At 47.7% G+C, this 23,900-nt stretch overlaps 1 protein-coding gene across 1 annotated transcript in view; it reads right to left on the minus strand.

Moving 5' to 3' along the window:
- Positions 1–1,862: 1,862 nt before the first annotated feature.
- CCND2 (cyclin D2) overlaps positions 1,863–23,900 on the minus strand; it is a 29,599-nt gene continuing 7,561 nt past the window's right edge. Inside the window, exons 4-5 of the mRNA XM_004438753.3 lie at positions 16,783–16,931; positions 1,863–7,265 (exon numbers count right to left, since the gene is read on the minus strand). Coding sequence (XP_004438810.1) covers positions 7,116–7,265; positions 16,783–16,931 — 299 coding nt within the window. The 3' untranslated portion in view covers positions 1,863–7,115. The remainder of the gene's footprint in view (positions 7,266–16,782; positions 16,932–23,900) is intronic.

The raw sequence follows: 23,900 nt of genomic DNA on the forward strand, positions 1-23,900 counted from the left end.
TATGCTGCCTTCTACCAAGTGTTTTCCTAAAGTGCATTTGCTTGAGGAAACCTGTCCTGTCTCCTGGGAAACTGGCCCCTGCCACACCAGGGCATCAGTTTACTCCACAGGCATTGGCATGTGCTGTCACAGCTCTGCGCAGTCTCATAGGCTGTGTGTTTTGTTTCCCTGTTGCAAGCTTCTTAAACCACGGGGCATGGGTTTGTTTTCTCTGCTTTTCCTTGAAGGCCCAGTGTAGGCCCTGCACCCACATGTTGGCTATGGATGCTCATGGACCTTCATGCCCAATCACCAGCATTTTTGCTGTTGTTATTGCTGTAAGAGCAGGGGAGAAATAATCTGCTGTAGTATTCAGCTTGGAATACTTGCTTCATGACAGTATGTTGAGAAGATTACTAAGCCAACTGGAACGTTTTATTTTGATGTTACTTCTGGGTACTGAATAAAAGTTCCAGACTTCTGGAAAGTCGTTAAAACACAAAAATACTCACTAGAGTGCAAACAGAAGACCTAGGATTTCTAGGTCTTCACCCCATCACCAACTTCCACTTTCAGAAGGGCACTTTTGTCTCAAGTTTGAGATGTTCCAATTCTAAGATGAAACGGGTCTGAGAGAGCGTGCAAAGGGGCCATTAGATCTATCACTGGCCAGGTGTGTGGGATGCGGCGCTGGCTTTGCTTTCTTCCCAGCCTTCAATATCCACAGCTCTGAATGGGAGAAGCCCTGGCGTTACTGGATGGCATTTGAAGAAAGAGCGGTGGTGTAGTGTTATTAACAGATATGCCACCAATCCTGCAGGGCAGAGGAGGAGGGGAGGGAGAGGGACCGGCTGTACAGCAGGGCATGCAGAAGAGAATTCCAAGGATGGTTCAGAGTGGTAACCACAGACCTTGGAAACTCCCGGAGGCCCAGCAGAGTCCACTAGGCAGAAACCCAAGAAAACGTGATCCCTGTTTGTCTCCAAGAACGGTGGCTATCAACAGGGGATGGAAACAAAGGGGAATTTCTAGAGTCCTTGTAAGATTAAAAATCCTATTAAATGGAGTTACTTGAGAATAACAGGGAATGTCTTAATCTGGACTTTCCCAATGACTGGTATTAATCTTACTGCTGGCAACTCAGATCAGAATTAAACAGAAAACAGCCTTCAGTGTCTTTGAAAGCGACAGAGAACTACAGAGAAAATGCATTTTTATGATAACATCAAAACGGCTAATAAGCCACTGCCTTTAGCATACCCACCTCTCTCAGGAAAGAAGCTGGTCTGAGGAGCTGAGGTCCAGGAGCAGCTAGGACCAGGACCTGGCAATTCGTTTAAACGCTGACTTGCTTGCCCCTTTCCCTGGCTCTGCCTCACCACCGCTCCACCAAGGGCCGCTGTGGCCCAGTCCTCACAGGAGGCATACAGAGAAATCAGGAATCAGATGGGAGCCATGAAGAGCAGCAGGCAGGAGCCTGGAAAGCTGCAGGGGGAGGACGCTCCAGAGACCCCCCCAGAATCTGGAAATGGCACTAGGGGCTTCTGGCACCTCCAGGCCAGGAGATGCTCACTCACAACCAAGACTAAGTAGCTCGCAGTAATCAGGGGACTAGCATCTGAGGCCCAGTCATGACAGCAGTGGCTTACCCAGGTGGGCTGAAGCTTCTAGTCTATCAGATGGTTGCATGAATGACCCAAAAGGAAAAAAAATGTCATCAATTTCTTGTACGTTATAACACAGATGCACGTGTAGATTACCTTTCAGGTTAGGATTTGTATTTTACGCCACTACCAATTGTTGCCAACAGAGTTCTGACATGAGAAAAATGTATTCCATTCTGAGGACTGCTGGTCTATAAATAATTCAAAATGGCCAGAGAATTTAGGTCAAGGTGAGTTTATTGTCCAAATAGCATAACCTAATCGCATCCAAAACCATTTTCAAATCCATCTTTAAGCTACTCAGAATAACAGGTTATTATTTTTAAAAATCACTTAACACTGAACAGATAGGACCTCTTAAAAGGTAGCTGACTATACCACGTCACCATCAGAGCCAATAAAACATTTTTCCATACTTCCTAAAAACCTCTTGTTTATACCGATCATGCTACTTTAGCACTTGCTAGCATCCCGACCAAATAAAACACCCACACCTCTTATAGAGTACACTGTGAGAGAATAACATTGACTCGATATGGCATCACACTCATTTTAAAGCAAAAAAAAAAAAAAAAATTATAATAATAATAAAAGAAGTCCAAGACGAGAAACTGTAACTGAGAGAGAGAGATCTGAGGTACATGGTACAAGGGTAATGAACATAATGGAAAAAATCCAATGGCCCAGTGATTTGCTGGGGATTGAAGAGTTGGCCAGTAAGAACTAAAACCAATTTAAAAAAAACCCAAAAAACAAATTTTTTTTTTAAGGACAGTCATCTGTCAAAATATATTGGTTACTGTAATGGCTACAGTCAGTAAGGCACTTTTTTCCCCAAAGTAGGCTGCAGGCAAGGGAGTAAATGCTGCAGCTCCAGCGTGCACGTGTACACTTGCTGATGGCTTCTTGAGACCTGAGCCAAGAATCGGGTCTGATGGCCCAGCCAAGTCTAAAAGCAGAGACACACAAATGTAGGAGAACTGTTCGGGCTGAAATGACCGTTCTGGGTTGTTGAGAATCCAGAATCATGAAAAGCCACATGGTACGAGGAAGTCATAAAATCCTCTGGAATCTTCCTGCCCTATGTTGTACAAACGGATGACGGCCTGAGCAGCTCTCGAAAGCCGCCCTGAGCCCACATGGATAGAAGCCTGCACCCACTCTATAGCTACGGAGTTTGCCGGCTTAAGGGGACTTCACCGTCTCAGCACTAATTTCCCTTTTAAAGCTATTCTCAGGGTTGGACTGTCTCAAAGATAAACAAAGAGGAATCCTTTTGGCTTAGAAGCCAACTGGCTTACTCAGACTTCCTCCCCATTCCTACCTCCCATTCCCACACTACCAATATTATCTTCTTGAACTAGAAAATCATTATTTACATGATATAAGGTGCAAGTCTATTTCTTCTCCCAGCCCTGCCCCCTGTGGCCCATAGAGAGAAAATTCCTCTGCCCTCTTTGAGAAAGTCCCCCGATCGTGCCTGACATGCTTAACCTGTCAGTCCCAGAGTGGGGTGAAAAGGCCCCACAGGTGCCGGACCCCAGGAGAGCTGCGGCTGCCTCTGAGGAGAAGCCATCCTGCTCGCAAGGGACACAGGGTGGCACTGTCAGGGCTGCCTCCTCCGACCCACGAGGGCCCCTGACCTGGGGGGTAAAAGAGGCAGGACAGAGCCTCCTGCACAGGGACCACAGGGGACCTGGCTGTGAGACATGGTGAGCTCTTCAGTGGGGTCCTGGGGCAGTTCCAGAATAAAGCGTCCTCTAAGAGAAGCCCCTTCTCAGAGGAGCTCTCCTCTCAGGACGGGGAGACATTCTGCCGAGCGATATGTCCCCTGCGTCCACCGGCAGGCTACTTGGCTGTTATGAACCTGCATGGACTGAATTATGCTTAGCATATATTTTTGGCATACTAGAATTTTCCCCCCTACGATTTGGCCAAAATAGGGGAAGGAACAAAATTTGGCAGGCAAGGGGAACAACTTAGCCCCAAATGATGGAGAAAAACAGAGAGAGGAAGAAGTAGAGAAGAGACAGAAAGACAACAAGGTAGAACAAGACCAGACTAGGTCTGGAACCCCTTGAGTGGGAGGGGAGAAAGAGAAAAACGGAATCCACAGGGAGAAGTGAACTCCCCTGGGACAAAAGTCCTACCAAGGAAACCAAGACCCAACATTAAGAGGGTATTAGCCACTTGAACAAATCCAGGGTTCCTTCTTTTGTTTAAGGAGGGAGCAAGAAGAAAAGCCACACAAGCTAGCACCTTCCCCATCAGCAACCCCACAGCTCCCATCACACTAGGCTCCAGGAAGAAGAAAAAGCTAGAAGGCCCCATTGGCCCCCGGGGCTCCAGGAAAAGTGGAAAGTTACAGATGCAGGGAGAGTCTGCAGGCCTGTTCCCTTCCTTATTTGTCAGGTTCTCTCATTTGCTACTTCAGTGTGAGCCTAAGGGCTAGTCACTGTTAAATGAACGTGTACCATGTTTTCTCTTTAGGCTCCAAGACTCCCAAGAACTCTACAGACCATGCCTTCTTCCATTCTTTGGGACTCCTCAGGGCCCAGAAGAGAGTCCTGTGCAAAGTGGGCTCTTGATAAAACACTGGCTGTTCAGCTTTCCTCTCCAAAACTTCAGAATTCACCACCCACTGCCCCACCAGAAACTCCCTAGAATTTTAGGGTCATGCTAACTCACCAAATCCTGAACCCTTCTAAACACACTTCAAGAGAGACTGACTCATCTGGAATTGCCTCTCTGTAGAGAAGCAGCCGTTCCACCTCCCTTCCACGACCAACCCAATACTCATCTGACCTATTTTTCCAATCATGCCAATTCAATGCAATTTAAAACCTGAAAACCATTGAGTGACACTCAGCAGAGGACCTGGCCTTGCATAGTGCTTGATTGCCGCAGTCCGAGACGCGTGGGAGAAGGAACCCCCGCAACGCTGCCTGCTACAGATTCATATACCCACAGATTCAGACCTAGAAAACCTCTGAGATTATCCTAAACTGGGGATGCCCGGGTCAGGGACGGGGAGAGATACAGGGGAAAACTTCCAAGATGAAAGGACCCTAAGCAGATGAAAGCCCTGCTTTAGAAGGGCCACCAGATGAGGATTTCCAGACAGCCTGCTGGAATTCTTTTTAGTCTGTCTCCTGATACCTGGTACCTAAGTGCAAATTATGACTACCTACTCCACTGCCTCAGTGTTTGTGCTGAATGTCTGCCTTGCAGGGGAGGGGAAATCCCTTGGTTCAATTGTATTTTTTCCATCATGATGAGGATACCGGAGTCAAAATGGAAGCCCGATGACCTTCCTGACTGAACAGGTCCCTGGGTGTGAGACCCTGGGGCCAAACCCACCCCTCCTTCCACCTGAGGGGCACGCAGCCTCCTCCCCGCCTCTGTCTCCACGCTGATGGGCTCCCAAGCAGAAACTGTACGGTTGTGAGGTATTATGAAAACAAAAATATGAATCATTGTCTTTTGTAGCTGTTGATTTTGTCCAGTAAACCTGAGGTAAAGAATACTCTGTCTTTGAAGAATGTGATCAGAGAGAAAAAAAAAAAAACCCAAAAAGGAAAAAAAAAAACCCATGAATACGCTACCAGAAGAAAACAAACTATGGAAGGGCTTTTCCAGTATGAAGAACTCATATCTCAACCATCTACTTCAGGACTTGGAATTTAAGCAGTAAAATAATATATTATAAAAATGTTTATAAAATAGCAGCACACTCTGTGAAACATTACAGCTAGGTACTGTTAATGTGAATAAGGATGAATGATCTTAGCTTCTTAGCAGCGCAAAAAAAAAAAATAATAATAAAAACTGAACACAATAAAATGAAAAATAAGAGACCCTTAGATTTTTCTCCATCTTCAACCCTCATACTACGAAACAAGGCAGAATCTGTGTATAAAATAATTCTTCAAAGTAGCCCTGTTCTGATTTTTCTTTTTTACTTAAAAAAGGCAAATATTTTAACAAATAGCTTCATTACCTGTCAATTATAATTGTGCAAAAAAAAAAAAAAGGTTGTTGCTCCAACCTCTTTGCTAACTGAACGCTTCTAAGAAGTGGAGAGGAAAAAAATTCAAGTACGCTGAATACAACTTTGCAATGAAATTAACAAAAAACGGAAAAGGGAACAAATGCCACACTGTGATGGTCAGCTGTCTTGTCTTTGCACCAGCAATAACTTTTCTTTCCATGTCCAAAGGAGAAGTATATAGGTGGGAATTAAGATCCTTCTGTGCCATCAAAATGGTAACAGATCTTTGTTTTTAGGCTTTTCTGAGGAATGTTGTGATGGGAATGTCAGCGGAAAGGGGTGTCTCTTGAATCCTGGTAGGGACACCAGAACTATGTACCAGAGAATGTCAGATACCAGAGGTGAACAGTTACCCGACTGGGGTCAGGAGGGGAAGGGGCACAGGAGAAAAAGGGGAGGAGTCTATTCAGCACGATTTGCATAAACCATCCCATCTATCCCTCAGGAACAATTTTTCAAAGTGCTTTTCGAATGGAATGGTTTATAACAATGCTAAACTGTGGACCAGACATGCCAATCAGCACCAAAAATTAGTAAGGGATGCCAAGGTCACATTACTCTCTTCAATACATTAACAGAAAAGATTCCATTCCAGATCCCACCCTTGATCTCCATCTGCCTCCATTTCATATGAGTTTTGGTTATGGCCCATAGCTAGATTGCCCCCTTAGATAAAAATATGGTGGTGTCTGCAATGAACCATGTTTGGAAGAAGAACCAAGATGTCAAACCCCAGGAAACCCAGGATCCAATCACCTGTGTCCAACTGGCAAAATCAAACATCTTTTTTAGGTAGCAGCTACTCTAGACAGCAAGTTTGTAACTAGAGACCCAGTAATGCTCCTGACTTAGTAACAAACAGGTGGTCGAGAGCAAAGGTGTTTCTACAACCAAAATGATTCAGTCACGTTGAGAGATTGGTTTGTACTCCCTCCCCATCATGTCCCTCCTTATTTCTAATTCCTTCTTGAGTTCATCGCTTTGCAATCTAATCCTGCCATAAATGGCATACGCAGTTCCTTGAAATTATACTAAAAGGGGTGTATATGTGCTAGTTCATAACATGAAAAAAAAAGTCTCCTCTAATTTGTTCCCATATTGCAGGCGTACATTTTCTCTAGCTACTCTGCAGGTTTTCCTGTAAGCATTTTACTATTACTTTTAACATAATCAAACAATAACTGTTCGCATATACAAGGGATTCCCTTCTGTTGTACTTGAAATAGGCACCAAATGCTTTTAATTATTCCGTTTTTATAGGACCGTTTTCTCTCACTTCTAAAAGATCTTTCAATATGATCTAGGTGGGGGCAGAATTTTTTTTTTAAGTTTCATCCTAAAACATAAAGAACAAAACACAATCAGAGAGAAGGAGAGAGCAGATTTGCACATGTCTCTCCCGTTCGGCCCGACTGACATCCTCACAGGTCAATATCCCGCACGTCTGTGGGGGTGCTGGCTTGGTCCAGTTCATCCTCCGACTTGGCTCCATCGCCCTGGTCCTGACGGAGCTGCTGCAGGCTGTTGAGCAGCACCACCTCAATCTGCTCCTGGCAGGCTTTGAGGCAATCCTAGAAGGAGAGTGGTCCAGACCAGAGCTGTTAGCAAGGTCAACAGTGCACAGAGCCTTTTATGAAGCAAACATACACAGTTCAAGCCTCGCATAATTCCGTGCTAGTTTTCCAGTAGAAATAAATGTGACGTAAAGGAGATGTGTTCATGAAGTGCCATAGAACCTCTACTCCAGGTGGGGTCCATGGGCCGGCAGTATCAGCATTACCTGGAAGCTTGTTAGAAATGCAGAATCTCAGCCCACTCCAGACCAATATAATCAGAACCTGCATTTTTAGCAAAAGCCCAGGTGATTCATATGCATGTGAGACTCTGAGACACACTGCCCTAGAGGATGAGCCATTTATGGACATGCAGCACCTGGTAAGCAAAGGGCCAACGAGATGCCTTCCGCTTGGGGAAGCTGGGAGGTGAGAGAGAAGAGAGGAAGGCCAGGACTCCAGACACTGCTCCAGGACTAGACAACACAGCATGTGAGGAATAGATAAGAACAAAGAGGATGGACTGAACTGTACTAACCTTTACATAAACTGTGTGAGTGCTTAAAACGAAAAAATCTGTTTTTCTGCTTATTTACCACTCCCTTAACGCTGATAAAAATACAACACAGTATGTTTACAAAATTCTAGACACTTGAGCTGTCCAATTTGGGAATAAGCAAGACTTTGCAGCATTGCTTTGATATTAGTCTATATTTGGTAGGGAAAATTCAGAGTGTTTGCCCCAGGCAGAAGCTTCTGTTAGCTGGATGCCATGGCAATTCATGGTGTCACTGGAGAGGGATGGTGGTTCATACTAGCAAGTGGCGTATGAACTGAAGAAATTGCTCTTAGTAGAGACTTCCCAGCCTCTCTCCTCTGCAAGGCTGCTTTTCTGCATTCCCTTAAGCAGCATATACATATGGGAAATATGTTAAATTGATTCTGCCTGGGTCTTCCCACAGTTTAATATGTGCTTCCCTTTTGTTTGTTTCCCTGTGCAATTTTCACTGCTGAGGTTACTCTCTGCCAAGCACAAAACCATTATCTTTATTTTTCTAAGACCTAAAATAAACGGGGAGTTAACTACTCAGAAGCAAAGTTTCCATACCCCCCAATTTTCCTTTCCTAGCTCTCGTCCATTTCACATTTCAAACTACAGCTTTTTATGAAAATTAAGATTAGGAACAAGAGCACAAACTGAGTGCTAAGGGCAGAGATGAAGTCTCACCTGGAATGTAAGAAGGAAGAGAGGGAAGGTGGTACTTGCTATCCACCTACCACACTTGCAGGCAGCAGCTATGTTTTTTAACTTCTCTGATCTCAGTTTCTCCACTTGTAAAATAAGGATAACAAAATGCTCACAGAGTGAAGATCAACTGAGATCATATATGTGAAGTGCTAAGTTCAATAAATGATAATCATTTATTATGAATAGCAATAAATCAGTCCCGGAATCTGAAATAATTCTTTAGATTTCTTTAAAATGGGGTACTGATTAGCATTTGCTCCAGATTGGGGAAGGGGGCACTGTGTGCCTGGCACCAGGGATCGAGTGTCAAACAAGACAGACATCACCCTGCCAGAGAGGCCTGCGTGCCACCCTAACAAGCCGAGGAGGAGTCAGGGATGGGCAAACCACCACCATCTCTCCAACTTTTCTGTGGCATCTCCTGGTCACATCCTCCACCCTGTCTGATCCCCCAAACTTGGGACTAGAAACCGGATGGCCTCGCCTGCCACCCTGCCCTGCTCTCCCTGCTCCTCCTCCAGCCCACCCTACAGTGGCTATCCTCCTGGGTCACTCACCACTTCCCAAAGGTACTTGGTGAAGGCTGAAGGCATATGTTTCTAAGGGCACTTGCATTTCAGTAGAAGATAAGTGAAAACCTCAAAGCCTTATAATCTAAAAAAATCAATCTTAAAACAAGTCAAAGCTAACATGGGGGTTAACAAGGCAAAAAACAACTCTAGTCAAAACCGCTCTTAGGAAAGTCCCTTAGGAAGGTCCTGAGTCCGAGATGGACAGTGAGGCCCACTCTGTCAGTTTTCCGCTCAAAGCTGAGGTTGACAGCTTGTTCTCCATTAGCACCATCTGAGGGAGCTGACTTCTTCTTAGGGGCCATGCTGGTGGCATAGGACCATCTTCAAATACTGGAATCCTCATAAGATGCCCCCACCCCCCAGGGGTGCGCAGAGCTGAGACAGGAGCAGCGGCAACAGGTCTCGCGTCTCCAGCGCCTTCCCTCACTCCCCTGCCTCCCTCACAGAGGAATGCCGAGCCACAGGGCTTAAATTAATATTATTTTCCTCTTTCTTTTTTTCTTGCAGAGACTAGTGACTTGAATCCAAGCAATTCCTGTGTGATGCCCCTCCACTACACAGGTCCTTCAAGAGCTGCTGAAGGTTATGTTTGAAATTTTTTTCTAGGAGGCAGGGGGAATGAATCAGAACCCTTCCCTACCATAGAGGTAGTAACTGTATGCTTGCCTCCACAGAAGGCAAATCCTACCCAGAGCATACGGCATGAAAAAGGCTTTGTTATCTAAAGAAGATGGCCAGATTCTCAGCTGCTCGAGGGACCGTGTGTGTGTGTGTGCAGGGACAGACAATAGCTCTGAACCATTAAATCCAAGAAGAAATGCCTGGCAGGTGCCAGCAACGAGGCCCCTACACAGAGAGCTTCACACGGCACAGCTACTTGGACAGACTTCTCGACGTGAAGTTCCTGGGCAAGACCTTGCCCACAACAAGAAACCTCGTGTCTCCCGGCCCATCATGTCTGGCTTTCTTTCAGAGGCTCTATTTTGGCCCCATAGAGAGGTAATCTGGGTCAGCACACTTTCCACCTCAACAATATGACCAGCTCAGGACGCCATGATCATCACTGCGTTAGCCACAGCAGCCTCTCTGAGATAGACGGTCCTTCAAATGGGGAGACAGGGCTCCAGAAAGCTAAGAACTTGATTTCAGGCCAAGTAGAGTCTTCCATTTGGGGTCATCAATGTTTCTACTGTTCCTGGCGTTCAGCCTTCCCTTCCAGCAGCCTGAGACCCTAAAGAAATAGTTCCGAGAAAATCCTACAGGGAGGGCTGGGACATTTGGCAGTCACTTCTACTGGCCTTTCAGAACCATGGGACTTCAAGATAACACATGCATCAAGTGTCACATTTATATAAATTCCAGCCAAGAACACATGCAATGGCTTTTCTGAGTAAAATCAAGGAAGATTTCATATAAAACATATATTCGCCTTTCTTCAGTCCCATTTTAAGTTCAATCTAAATCATTACTATGGCCAGCTCTTGCTCTTTGATCCCTCTTACTTGAAGAGAAAAATGATGACTACAGCAGTTATCCCAGAAATGAGGGACCCTGAACCCCATTCCCTGCTCTCTTCTAGATTCATCTGTGACAGAGCAGGAAGCTAAAGCTCTGTGGGGTCACTCATGTCCCCCATTCCTGGAAAGCTCGCTGGGCTCTCTGCCTCACCCTCCTTCAGGTTCTACTTCACAACTTGGCTGTTATCAGCTCGAGTTTCAACTGTGTGGATCTCTCCTTCTTAGCTGGATGAAAAACTTCTTAAGGGCAAGAGCCTGTCTTGTACAGACGATGTTGAACATTCTACTCTCTGATGACGGCGAGAAAGAAGTCAGCACCACCTTCCTTGAGACAGCCCACTCCCTGCATTTTAATACCCTTGTTTAGTATTGTAGGAACCCTTCTTGGATTTCCAACGAGCAGTGAATTTTCTGTGAGCTGGTGGGAAGTTAAGGAAGAGGAGAACGTGTGGTGGTGCCATTACGTGCAACCAGACAGGCCAGCTCCACGCAGCCCCATTCTGGCCCCAGGAGCTCCCAATCTCCCGAGCAGCGGGCAGCAGAGTGCCTGGGATTGGGGTGCGGAGGCGGTGACCTGGGGGAAGGAAGCACCCTGCCTCACGTCCAGCGAGGCTGCTTGTGCAGGAGGTCAGGCTGAGAGAAGGAAATGGAAGGGGAGGCAGTTGAAGAGCCTGAAGGGAAAACGAGGCAAAGCTAGAGAAGAGTGGAATCACAGTATTTCCACAGGGCAGAAGTATAAGACGACACACACAGATAGTTACAGAATGTGAGATTTTGGGGGTCCAACAGGCTTTTGGAGATCAAACAGCCAGATGCCCTCATTTTACAGCTAAGAACTGAACAGAAGCCCGGCTTGTCCCACAGTTACATCCAGTTAGAAGATAAGCCCGCCCTTAGAAGGGCGAGCCTTCAATTTCAGAACTCTTTTCCTTATGAACCTCTGCTTCTTCCCAGCTCTAAGTAAAGACATACAAGGCAGAGAATCTCCAAGAAAGGGAGACCCAGCCCAAGCAGCCAGAAAAAACTCAACAGCGCCTCCGATGAAAAGATGCTACGTGCATGTAAAGTGCAGCGGCTCCGGGACCTCTGCTTTCCGGCAGCCTCCCAAAGCACCAGCCATTGTGTTAAGATGCCCCAAATCAAGCTGATTAAAAGGAGAGCCATAATGCTCGTCTGTCGGCCTGGACAGGTGGCACTCCACAGCGCTGGAGGTCGGGCAAGCCTCCAACCCCGAGGATGATAGGCCCCTCCCCTGCACCCCCCAGCCTCAGAGCCCTGACAGCAGTGTTTGTGATCTCCAGCTCGTTACACGGGCCTCCGACTTCCTCTGCTCGCTGGCTCAAGCTCTGCGCCCTGCACCCTCCTCGGCCCCCATGAATGGGCTGACGGAACTCCTACCATTAGCCCTCAGTGTAACTGCATCACTCCATTGTCACCACACACGCACTGCACTCAACAGGGAGACAAAGGGCTGAATGAGCCCCAGACCCGCAGCCAACTCAGGCAGAGACAACTTAGGAAACTATCTCATTCTTCCTTTCTTCACAGGCGGTTTGGCTTATTTCCTTGCATACCAAATGAGGCCTGCAGAAAAAATAAGGCAGGAGAGGGAAGCACCAGCTCCAATTCTGTTCCCTCCACCTCCCCACCCCCAGCTTCCTTCCCAGCAACTCTTCACAAGGTTCTCGACCACAGGCCCTGAAAAGTCCAAGGACAGTCTCAGTGATACGGAGGCCTCTAGAATAAGGTGTGTGGGAGAGGGCTGGTGTTTCTAGCTGAGGAGGACCAACACACAATGCTGGAGACCCTATGGATAACATGTAGTCAAAATCCAGGCTTCTTCCATGGCACCGCTCACTGTTTTTTAATAGCTCATTGACAACCAGAATCATAGCATGCCAGGATGACCCTAAGGAAGAAAGATCCTGGAATCTTCTCTGGGAGATATTTTAGAATGTGACCGAGTTTTGATGTGACCTAGGTAGAAAAGGATAAATATAATGGCCACATGACTAGAGCCTATATCTGTTCTGTTAAATATCTTCCAATAACTTCACAACATCTTCATGGCCTGTGAGCCTCAATTCTGCTGTTTCATTAGTGAATTAGTAAAACTGTCATGTGAAAATGAAGTGACTTGTTCTAAGATAAAATCAGGTAAAACTCAGAGGACCCGGACATATAATTAACGTGAAGAAATAGCTTTCCAAAAGACATGCAGGGCCAAAGAATTAGAAATACACTTGAAACCCATCTGCCACCCTTTGTCCTCCATTCCTTCCTTCCTCCTTCCCTCCCTCTTCAGCATCATTCCCCAGTGGCTCTGCCAGGGGCTCTGGAGAAAGAGCTGAGTAAAAGTTGGGTGTTGTTCAAGAGGTTCTATAGACAAGTGAAAAGTGAGATAAACGCTGGCACCAAGCGTGAGCAAAGTGCCCGGGGACGGAAGAGGAACCCCGATTCAGCAGGGAAAGGTTCACTGGGGAACCAGGACAGTCCATCCCCCCCTCAAACTTACCCTTGGCAACGGAAGCCCCGGTAGAAGTTCCCCTAAAAGCCAGAACTGCCTCTCTGGCTGGTGTCTGTTTTTAGCAACACTTATGAGTGGAAGGAAAAAGTACTTAAAATATACCACCCTCTGAGACTTTTATTCCCTGTAAAACTGTCAGGCTTCTCACTCAGCCTTCTCTTTGGAATGAAGCGTTCCGGTTTATTTTGGCAACCAGAGGGAGCAACAAAGACCGACTTTCTCAGAGCTGCATGGGTCCCTCCTATCAAAGCTATCTGCTGTGGCCAACGAGCCAGAGAAACTTGTCTGGCTGTTGCAAAGGACTCAGGGCAACCCTCTTTCAACAGTTTGATCCTTGACAATCCATGGATAGAGAACACTGTAAGCTTGAAGAGATCACAGCTAGCAAGGTGCGTGGAGGCAAGCACAGGACTGCTGGGATTCTGGGGTGAACTGTCGGCTCTTCCTGATTCCTACTCGTTAGTACATTAGAGCCTGGGGGACAAAATGCGATCCGTGTGTGTGTCTGTGTGTGTGTGTGTACATATATTTTTTTTATTGTGGCAAAATATATGTAACATAAAATTTACCATCTTACTCATTTTTAAGTGCACGGTGGCATTAAGTACATTCACATTGTTGTGCAACCATCACCACTCTGCATCTCCAGAACTTTTTCATCATCCTAAACTGCTACTCCATACGCATTAAACGCTGACTCCCCATTCCCTCCTCCCTCTAGCCCCTGGTAGCCTCTATTCTACTTTCTGTCTCTATGAATTTGACTATTCTAGGTACCTCATATAAGTGGAATTATATGATATTTGTCTTTCTGTGTCTGGCTTATTTCACCTAGCATGTTTTCATGGCTCATCCATGTTGTAGTGTGTATCAGCATTTCATTTCATTTCAAGGTTGAATAATATTTCCTTGCATGTACATACCACATTTTGTTTCTCCATTCCAAGGACAATTTCTATCACCAAGTTTACTCTGCTGGGAGGCCTGCGTTTACATTAGGCCTGGTGAGGTCCTTCCTCTGAGCTGATTTCCTACTGCATTTATAGTTCTCATACATTACTGAGTACTCGTTCATTGACTGTCTTCATTTGCTAGAGTTTACATGCTTTACTCTTGGTTCTCCATACAATCGCTAAGTTCCTTGAAGGCAGGAACCTCATCTTTCATTTCCCATGCACTACCCACCCACCCCAACTTCTACCATGCCTTGGGTCCATGCCTTGCTCATCTCTTATGCCTTGCTCATAAGGCAACAGTCTGCAAAAAGTGGACCTTTAATAAATATTTTCAGAAATGATTGGAGAGTAAGTGCTTGAAATGGACTTCTTGACTCATGAAATGGTAAAACAGAGCTCAGGAAGCAAAACTCACCTCCCTCCAAATGCTCAGGCCTTCTAAATTCTAGTCCCTTTATTTGCCTTCACTCTGAGCTTCACTCTTCAGAGCACACAGGCTCATGGATGCGGGGAGACTTAGCACTTGGAAGTTAGGCACACACCGATAGCCCAGCCCAGGGCTGCTCAAGCCTTTCCACTAAGAACATTTCTAGGGAGAGAGTGAATAAGTCTCTGGGGACCAGAGATAAGCTTGGAACTTACAGAAGTCTCAAGTTGTTATCTGAAGAAGTGGTATGAATTTTATATTCTATTATGTTCACGCTTGGTTTTTAATACTAAAATGTTTAACCCCAGGCTCACTGGTGAGCATGAGGCACATGCCTGCATATCCAGGTTAATAGCTGGGATTTATAGGAGGAGACCTCTAAGCTGGTTTTGTATCCATTTAACTCAGTCTGACAGCTGACTTGAACGGACTGGCTACATAGTATCTGGAAAGAGCCAGCAGTTTCTCCAGCATGAAATGAGAGACTGATTGCAGTCTTGAAAAGCAAAGCATAGCCCAAGAGCCTCAGTGGCACCCCAGGAGTGACCTCTGTCCATGTGAAACCAATAAGGGGTGACAAAAAGATGTGGAAGAAGGCTGGAGACCGGGTGGGGCAATCAGCCAATCAGAGCAGGTCTATAAATATCTGAAAGAGCTTACAATGCCTGGGGGTCAAACTCTTGTCACTGACATTTTTGTCTCTGGGGGTCGAGGAAGGGCTTGTCTTAAGCTGGTTGGGAGTCCTTTTTGCAAGGCAGCCTTAATAGGAGATATTCAGAAAAGGAAGGAAGCGTAACATTTCTATAAATGTTAAGTTCTGTCCAAGATTTGTCTCTAGAGGATTCAAAAAGCATTCTTCACGTGAAGCTGCACTGGAGGGGTCTTTTCAATCTGGATTTTGGAAACCGTGTTTAAAAAGCCTATGTTTTGGAGCTGGCATTTTACAAGCATATCTAAGAACTGTTTCAGAGGAGGACCCCAGGTTTGTTCCATCACGCCGTTCAACACCTCCCTGAGCCATTTCCCTGAGATGGTAATAAATGCCACGGCAAAATATAGGGGGGGGGCGGTGGACGAGAAAACCAGCAAGCTGCAGCCCTGGGCTCTCTGAGGTCTAGCCTCCTGCTCAGCATCCCTGGTGGAGGCATCCGGCTGGCCTGTAAACCACATTATCCCCTACCTCAGTGTATTCCCACAGCAGGGCATTCAGAATCCCCCTGGAACATCCCGACGGGGTCCTCATGAAGTTCCCCTGCATTCTTGAGCATCTCCATGGTGACTCACGAGGGCCACACAGCTAACACCCCTCTCAGTTGTCTTTAAACCAAAGGCCTTTTTCAAACAAAAAGATCCCAGGAGCAGCAGCAAGGGTGGAGTGCAAAGTTCCCAGGCCAGGCGTCCGAGCTTCCAGGTTCTCATCCCAGCTCTGCTGCTGCCCTCCCCTCCCCCAGGCTGTGACCTCCGCCCTCTGCACCTCCCACCTCCTGCGGAAAACTATAGGAACTGCCTCTGACCTCTCAGAACCACCCTGGCTCGGACCTCCTGAGGATCACAATTTCCAACCAGCTGAATCAGAGCCTTACTTGACCCTGGTCTGTCTCAAAAGCTTTCTTCTTCTAAGGAGCTTCAAATTCTGGCAACCAGAATTACAGCCTCTGGGCCGTCCACAGGGCACACACAGTGGAAAAATCTATAGCTAATAATAGTTCCTTGAATGTGTAGGGCACTTGATTCTTTTAAGAGTGCTTTCGAATCCATTACCACATTGAACAAAAGGGAAGTGAGAGACAGGCAGGCTTGAGAGGTCTGTCAAGGCCGGACACCATTCTTATGGTGGGCACCTCTTGTACCTCTGCTCCGTCCAGTGCAGCAGATCCCTGCTCTAGCTGTCCCTTCTGCTCTCTGTGCCTTCCAGCTTCAGTGTGTGTGAGCAGACACAAAAGATCCAGACTGTGGAGGAGAGGCAGCCTGACAACGTGGACATAAATGGAAATGAAGCAACAATTCAGCCCCATTAGGAAGCCCAGGCCATAAAGGAAAACTAGTAAACAGCCCTCCCTCCCCCTTGTATCTGCTTGCTAAATTCTTTTCTCTATTTAATGGCACACAGCCTTTTGAAACCTTAAGAGGAGGCCTCATCTGTATTTTGTACTACCTTGGATATTGATCTTAGAAAACGGAAACCAACCACAAAAAATACCTCTGACACATCATCGTCAAACCGTCTCTTTCCCTGAGCTGAAAAGAGAGAAGTCTGGTCTTTACCAAGATGATGGCTGCCACCTACCACGTCTGTGTTGGTGATCTTGGCCAGCAGATCTACCAGGGCATCGCCAGTGAGCGAGCTCACGTCCTCATCCTGCTGGAGCCCACAGATGGCAGCTCCCACACTTCCAGTTGCAATCATTGATGGCGGGTACATGGCAAACTTAAAGTCTGTGAGAACAAGAGGCAAAAGGTTAGGGCACAGGAAGAATCTGGATCCAGGAGCTCCCCAGCCTGAAGATACTCAGAAATAGGGTGGTGGCAGGTCAGCTGCACAAGTGACCCCTTACTCTACAGACGCATACTCTCCTGACTCTTTCCTTCACAAGACAGCCTTTATTTATTTGCCATCACTGTGGCTGTTCCAGATTTAAAATGAGGAGACCGATGCAGGGAAAGTAGAGAGCTTATCCGAGTGCACAAAGTGAATTCACCGAGGACTCAGGGCCCCCAAGCCTCAGCCCCACAATCTTGTGAGGGGTTAGTGTGTGCAAGGGACTATTCTGGGGAGGAAGGTGAGTGAGACACGGTCTCCTCTGGAGGTGACGGAGGAGCAGAGCGAGGAGGCCTGAGACCAGTAGAGGCAAGACAGCACACGTGCCACACAAGTGAGACAAAACAAGGGTTCTAGATGTTGGAAGGAGGAGGTAAAATTTTATGAAGAATGGTAATCCTAATGTAACTTTGCCATATTCTCTGGATAGGCATCGAGGACTAATATGGCCCAAAACAAAAAAAGATGCTTTTACTAAAAAAAGGAAATGGGGGCCGGCCCCATGGCGTAGTGGTTAAAGTTCGGCTCCACTTCAGCAGCCTGGGTTTGCGGGTTCGGATCCTGGGTGCAGACCTACACCATTCGTCAAGTCATGCTGTGGTGGCAGCTCACATACAAAATAGAGGAAGACTGGCACAGATGTTAGCTCAGGGTGAATCTTCCTCAGCGGGGAAAAAAAAAAAAAAAGGAACTTAAGTCTTAAGTGAGAGAAGCAGCAAAGGAGGGGACAAGGTGATGGGGACTGAGTTTTACACAATTCCCAACTTCTAGCCCAATGCCAAGGACCTCAGAACATTAGAGAGAGAACAGGAATTTAATCAAGTACCCAAGATTAACCACTGCACCCTAACCAGATGGATGAGCTGGTTTAGATTTTATGGCTCTTGGGCCTGAAAATCCCATTTTCTTGCTGGAAAAAAAAAAAAAGAGTAGTTTGCTAGAGAGAAGTGCAAAATGAGGATAAATTTGAGGGGCTCAAACTCCCTCCATTTCCATTTCTCCAAGAGCAAATACAGAGAATGCCCTTATGCACTAGACGGCTCAGCTTGGGAGACCAAACATCCAATTTCTTCTGAGCACTCCCCAAAAGGGGCTGGTGAGCAAGATCAGCCACTGCTCCATCCATCAAGGGGAGATAAGGAAACCCACACCTTACTCCTGTTAGTGCTGCTAACAGGTACCACCTACCAACACATACAGTACCTTACACGTTACGTCCCATTTAAGCCACACATCAACCACATAAAGTGCACACAATTATTATCCTAATGTTGTGGGTGAGGATCCGAGACTTCTGAGGGTTTAAAGTGCCCTCACCCCTGCCCTGAGCTGATATATTAAAGAGGCTGTAGTGTCATCACTCATCCTAACAGTCCTGGAGTGGAGCCAGTCTTCCGCAGTACGCTCTTTCTAGTTTCAGCATACTCCAGTGAATTTACTGTATGTGGAAGTGGAAGGGGGTCGGGAGGCAGGGTGCGGAGGGAAGACACGGGTCACCTTTCACATTATAGCATAAATATTAGGTTGAAGCTACAAAAACAGTTCAACCTAATATTTCTCCTTCTTCCTGTTATAACAATATATTCCATGGACGACACCATCACGTCGGTGGTGTTCTTAGAAACCCCACTTGATCACAGAACCATGCACATGCCTTCCCTCCCATCTCCGCTGAATCCCATAACAGAGCAGGCCTGGCCGTCTGTCTGTCTTGCTCCTTGGCTTTCTCTCCTTAGCCCATTCACATTTCTACCTCTTGAGGGATGTATATTGTGGCGTTCCACCCACAACCTGCTGTGCACTAACCCCTCCAGGGCCTTCTCCATCCCCGTGGCCAGTGACAAAGCCGGCCTCTCTGCCTCCTGCTCTGCTGTAGGTCTCTTCCACATGGGGTCACAGGAGAGTGTTTCTCTGCCCAATAACCTCGTTAGCTTCCCCCTGTGACATTCATAATGCAGACGAGGCAGCCAGCCCATGGCCCTGGGCCCACGGTGGGAGCATCAGGCAGGGAAGGGCATCTCTGCCCCAGGCCTCAGACCAGGAAGCACACCTCACACATGGGTAACTTTGCTGTTCCACTGCATGCAAAACCAACTCCTATTTTTAGCAAATTAATTAACTTCTGGAAGCCAGGGAATTTATATGGGTGGTCCTGGGGTGCAGCAGGTGCTAGAGTTGCCCAGAAGGACTCTACCTCCCTTCTTGCTTTGCTAAGATACTGCTGAGGGGAGTTCCCCTGGGGACATTGTCCGCTGCCCCCAGAATTGGGGAGCACTGTGTGCATGAACATGGCTGCCTCTTGGCAGCTCAGAGGGGCACACACTGGGCAGAGTGCTCCAGTGGCAAGAGAAAAAGAGCTGCTAGAAGCTGGGCCAGCCCCTGTGCCACTCCTCCGCTGCCCACAGAGCAGCAGACCAGTGTCTTCTCTAGAACCCTGGGCAACTGCCCAGCTCCTCCGAGTTAGTCAGACAGGAGGCGACACTAGCACTAAAGCCAGGTCCACACTGCAAGACCCTGGGCAAGTCACTTCGTCCCTCCAAGCCTGGGAATTCCGTTTGTCTAAAAAGGGGTTACATGAGTTACATCAGCAGTTTTAAAACTTCCAGTTGCAACTCATTAACGGGCCATGAAGTTCATTTGTCGGTCGTGACCAGCATTTTCTGTTGTTTAATTGAACAGAATAGGATAGAAAGTATCAGGAAGTAATGCATATAGTAAGAGTAGGTATTGTTTTGAGAAACTTTTGTATCAGTTTGACGTACCCTTATGAGTATCCTGAGTTGTGTTATAAAATGTATTTCTTCCTTCAGGGTTTAAGTAAAAAGCTGGAAGACAGTAGGCTGACTAATCTCCCAGGTGCCTTCCAGCTCTAATTTGCTTTTACTTAAGGATCTGGAATAAGAATGAGTCCTAAGAAAAAGCACAAGTACGAGACAATAGAAATAGCATGGCTTCCACCAGCCAGCAGTCACAAGGCATCTGTCCTCACAGAGCAGTGCTAGTTCTGCAGGGCATCAGCGGCTGCCCCACCACCACTTGCAGGGACACCCCCTCTCTGCTGGTAGGGGAAACAGCAGAGAGGAAAACACCAGAATGAAACATCTGAAGGGTCGTGTCCTTGTACTAGCTCTATTTAGCCAACTTCTACACTCACCCGTGGAAATTTCCACCCAACCCGTTCAGCCATTCCTGGAAACCTTAAACTTTGGCTGCGTAACCATATTGAGAGATGCTCATGATATCCACTTGAGAGAAGGGGGCAGAAAAATCAAAACTTCATGCACGCTTGCTATGATCAAGATTGCAATCTTCCATAAATATATAAATACATATATACACATGCATATGGATGAACTGGGAGGATACGCAGAAAATGTTCGTAAAATTTCCTACCATTAGGAGGGGGAAATACTAATATGTTCGTAAAATTTTCTTTTAATATTATTTTATTTTAGCAAATAAAAACCAACTAAAAACCTCTCAAATCTCTACATCTCTTGGTCAAAAATGCCAGTAAGCTGCATCTTGGTGCAGAAGGCACACTCAGGGGTGAGGGTTTATTTCCACCCTCAGTTGCCCACCTGGAAAGGAGAGATGTTTGTGACTTCCTGAGAGCCCTCCTCCTGCAGCAGAATGACAGGCAGTTAACTGACCAGGGACCCATCCAGACTGAGTTATTACAACGTGTTCCTCCCTGTGCCGGGCAGCACGGATAACTCCCCCAAGATATAAAACACAGTAATACAACGCAGCATGGTGCGTCCTAAATGGCTAGGTACGTATTACATGGGCAACTTCTCAAGAAACTTAAAGAAAGGAGGTGCTCAAGTGGACAGGAGCATTGGGGATACCTAGGAGGACTCTCCCAGGAGCTGGCAAGGATTTAGACAGCAGAGTCAAGAAGGTCCAAGAATCAGAAGGTGCAGTGCGTGGAGGCTGACGTCCCACTACCTACCAGCTGTGTGAAGATGGGCAAGTTAACTGAGCTCTCTGAGCCTCCGTTTTCCCCCCTTCAAGTAAGGATAATGATACCCACCTCACAGGGTTGTTCTGACTAAAATAATCCATGTAAAAGTACAGTGCCTGGCTCGTAGTAAGCAATAAACATCAGCCACCACCACCACCATCATCGTCACCACCATCCCTATTCTTACCACTGGAACTTCCTATGGGCTTGTGATGGGCAACTCTGACTGCTGGAGATTCTGTTCAGCATCTGCAGGGGTGAGGAGAAAGGTGCCCAGCATCCCTGGACTGCAGGCAGATGCTGAGAGCAGGCCAAGCATGCCGAGGCCAGGAAGAATGAGAGCTCTGGGCTGCCTGGAGAATCCTCCACTGTCAATCATGTGTGTGTCCCAGAAATGACCTCATTGAGTCCCCAAAGCCTCCTGCTGGTCTGTCAGGAGTGGGAGAAACCGAGGTCCCACAGGAGAATGGAAAGAGCTCACAAGCATGCAATGAGTGAAAGTCAGAAGTTGGCAACTCTCTTCCCAGGGTACCCCATATTCATCCAGAGGCAAGAACAACGCCCACACACTAGAAGCCTCTGCATGACCTCCTCCCTCCTAATGAGGAGGTGGAGGCAAGGGGCACACTCTAGGGGGATCCCAGCTCTACAGATGAGCACAGGCACCTCGGGTGCTGTGTGCTCATCCCCGTGGTAGTGATGGTGAGGTATTAATAAAAAACAACTCCAAATTCATCTCTTTCAAAACACTTCCTTTGACAGGTGAATCAATGAAATCTTGAGAGGTTAAGAGACTTGTCTAATGTCTAATGCTGGGCCTGGGGTTAAGATCGAGTCTTCTGGACTCTGGATCCAGTGCTCTTTATAACTCACCAGAAGGTGACTAGCTCCTCAAGGTCACCTCCCACATCCCACCAAGGAAGACAAGGTCGTCTTTCCTATCAGAAGTGGAGGAAAGAGCCCTGGCTCAGGAGTCAGAGGCAGGTCTCAGTCCTAGCCATGGCACCAGCAAGCACGAGCTGTTCACCACCAGAGCAGCTCCTCGGGGCCCCGCTGGGCTCCTTAATCTGGCCGTGAGAAGTGCTCGATAGTCATCAACTTGGCACCTGCCCTTCTTGGTAAGATTTCACGGAAGAAAGAGTTCTGAGCTAGACGGGTTTAAGACCATGGATTACCCGGCCCTATGAGGTGAGTCCAGCCCTGCTTGTTTTGGCTCCAGTGGCAAGGCCTAGTGTACGAGTGCTTTGCTTTTGCTCACCACTAGGGGGCGAGAGACACTTGTTCTGAGGCTGAAGACAAATAGGGAAGCCCCAGTCAGGCATTTCCCCCTCTCTCCCCCCCCCCAACCTGCAGTCAGGTGGAAGTTTAAAAGGCCAGAACCCTGGGTGCTCATTGGCCAACAAATGACGTCAGCAGCACGCATCTCATCTGCCACCCCCAGAATAGGTTCAGCACGCCCTGTCCTTGACAGCTGAGGCCATTTCACTCCTAAGGCCTCAGGGGAGGTGGAGGGGGGGAGATGGCTGGAGAACAGCAAGCAGCCTGCTCCTCATTCATCTCCAGCCAGATAGGAAATGAGATAGCCCTCCTCACACTGCCTGTCCCCACGGGGCGCACTCACAGAAAAACCAAGACTCCCGGTTCCACACACCACTTCACCTCAGCCCCGTGACCTCTCAGCCATAGAGGCAGCTCAGAGGCTCACAGATGGAAAGGCGGTTTCAATTCTTCCTTCCTGACAACCACTGAGGCAAACCTCCCTTTCTGAGTCAAGGACCAAGTCATCTACCCTCTCTGGGCCACCACTGTCTGACCACCACCTGGGGATGAAAAGTCAGGAAACACCTTTAGGTAAAGCCAGGAGGACCTGGAGAGCACATGAGTTGTCATTGTCTCTGGGGCTCAGGCCCTGGGTGGGGAGCCCAGGACTGGTCTGTGTGGCACAAGAGCGAAGTACAGCATCTTGAGGTGGGGCTCCTGGGCAAAAAGGGGAGACGGCGGTGGCCAGGGGCAGGGAGCTAAGCACCTCCTCCCCACCCCCGCACCAAGCTCAAACTCAACGCCACTGGCCCTTCTAGACTAACTGGAATCATCTGTTGAGCATGATATCATGCATCAAGAATCTCCCAACGCCAGAGCGCAATCCTGAGTCATCTCCGGTGGTCTTCTTTCCTCATCTGCAGACCTGAGGGGCTCTACCATCAGAGCTACAGCCAGGGGAACACTAAGGCTCAGTTCTGCTTCCCGGGCATCAAAAGCTCTAGGAAAGGGAGTACCAGGAGCTGGTAGTTATAAAGGTCGCCCCCTCACCCTCAAGGCCTCCACTGACCAGGACCAGCCCGCAGAGGGGTGCCAGGCAGTTGGAGGCAGTCTCGCTCCCAGAAGCCATTTGGGGCTGTGCAGGGAAGGGAACGGGGGCACCTCTCGTCTCACCACCATCTCATCCTCAAGCCCCGAGAGGAAAACTGACGCTCCACTACCCTCCCCGCTGCTCTCTGTGCTCTCCCGCTCTCTTCCCCTTTCACACACACATACGCTCTCCACACGGACGGCAGAACCACAGCCAGCTCTTTCACAACCAGCTTTTCCCATAAACTAGCCCCACAGCCCGGCTACCATCTCCCCGGACCCACTGTGGGGCTCCAAGACCCTGGCTGCAGCTGCTGCTTCAGCTCCACGGCAGACTATCCAGGACTGGGGGGACAGGAGAGGGCACGAGGCTTAAGGAACAGGCTGGAGGGTCTTGGTGTTGCCTACTTCTGGTCCTCAGTTACCCCACCCCCGCTACCTGCAGGACAGCCCTCACCCAGCCGTCACACCCTGGCCCCAGAATGTGGAATCTCATCTAACTGGAAGGTGCTTCCTCCAAGAAAAACAGCCCTTGACTTTCATTCTGTCA

This window comes from Ceratotherium simum, chromosome 17 (genome assembly GCF_057802395.1).
Source record: "Ceratotherium simum simum isolate JZ-2026a chromosome 17, ASM5780239v1, whole genome shotgun sequence".
In the NCBI taxonomy this organism is placed as follows: domain Eukaryota; kingdom Metazoa; phylum Chordata; class Mammalia; order Perissodactyla; family Rhinocerotidae; genus Ceratotherium; species Ceratotherium simum.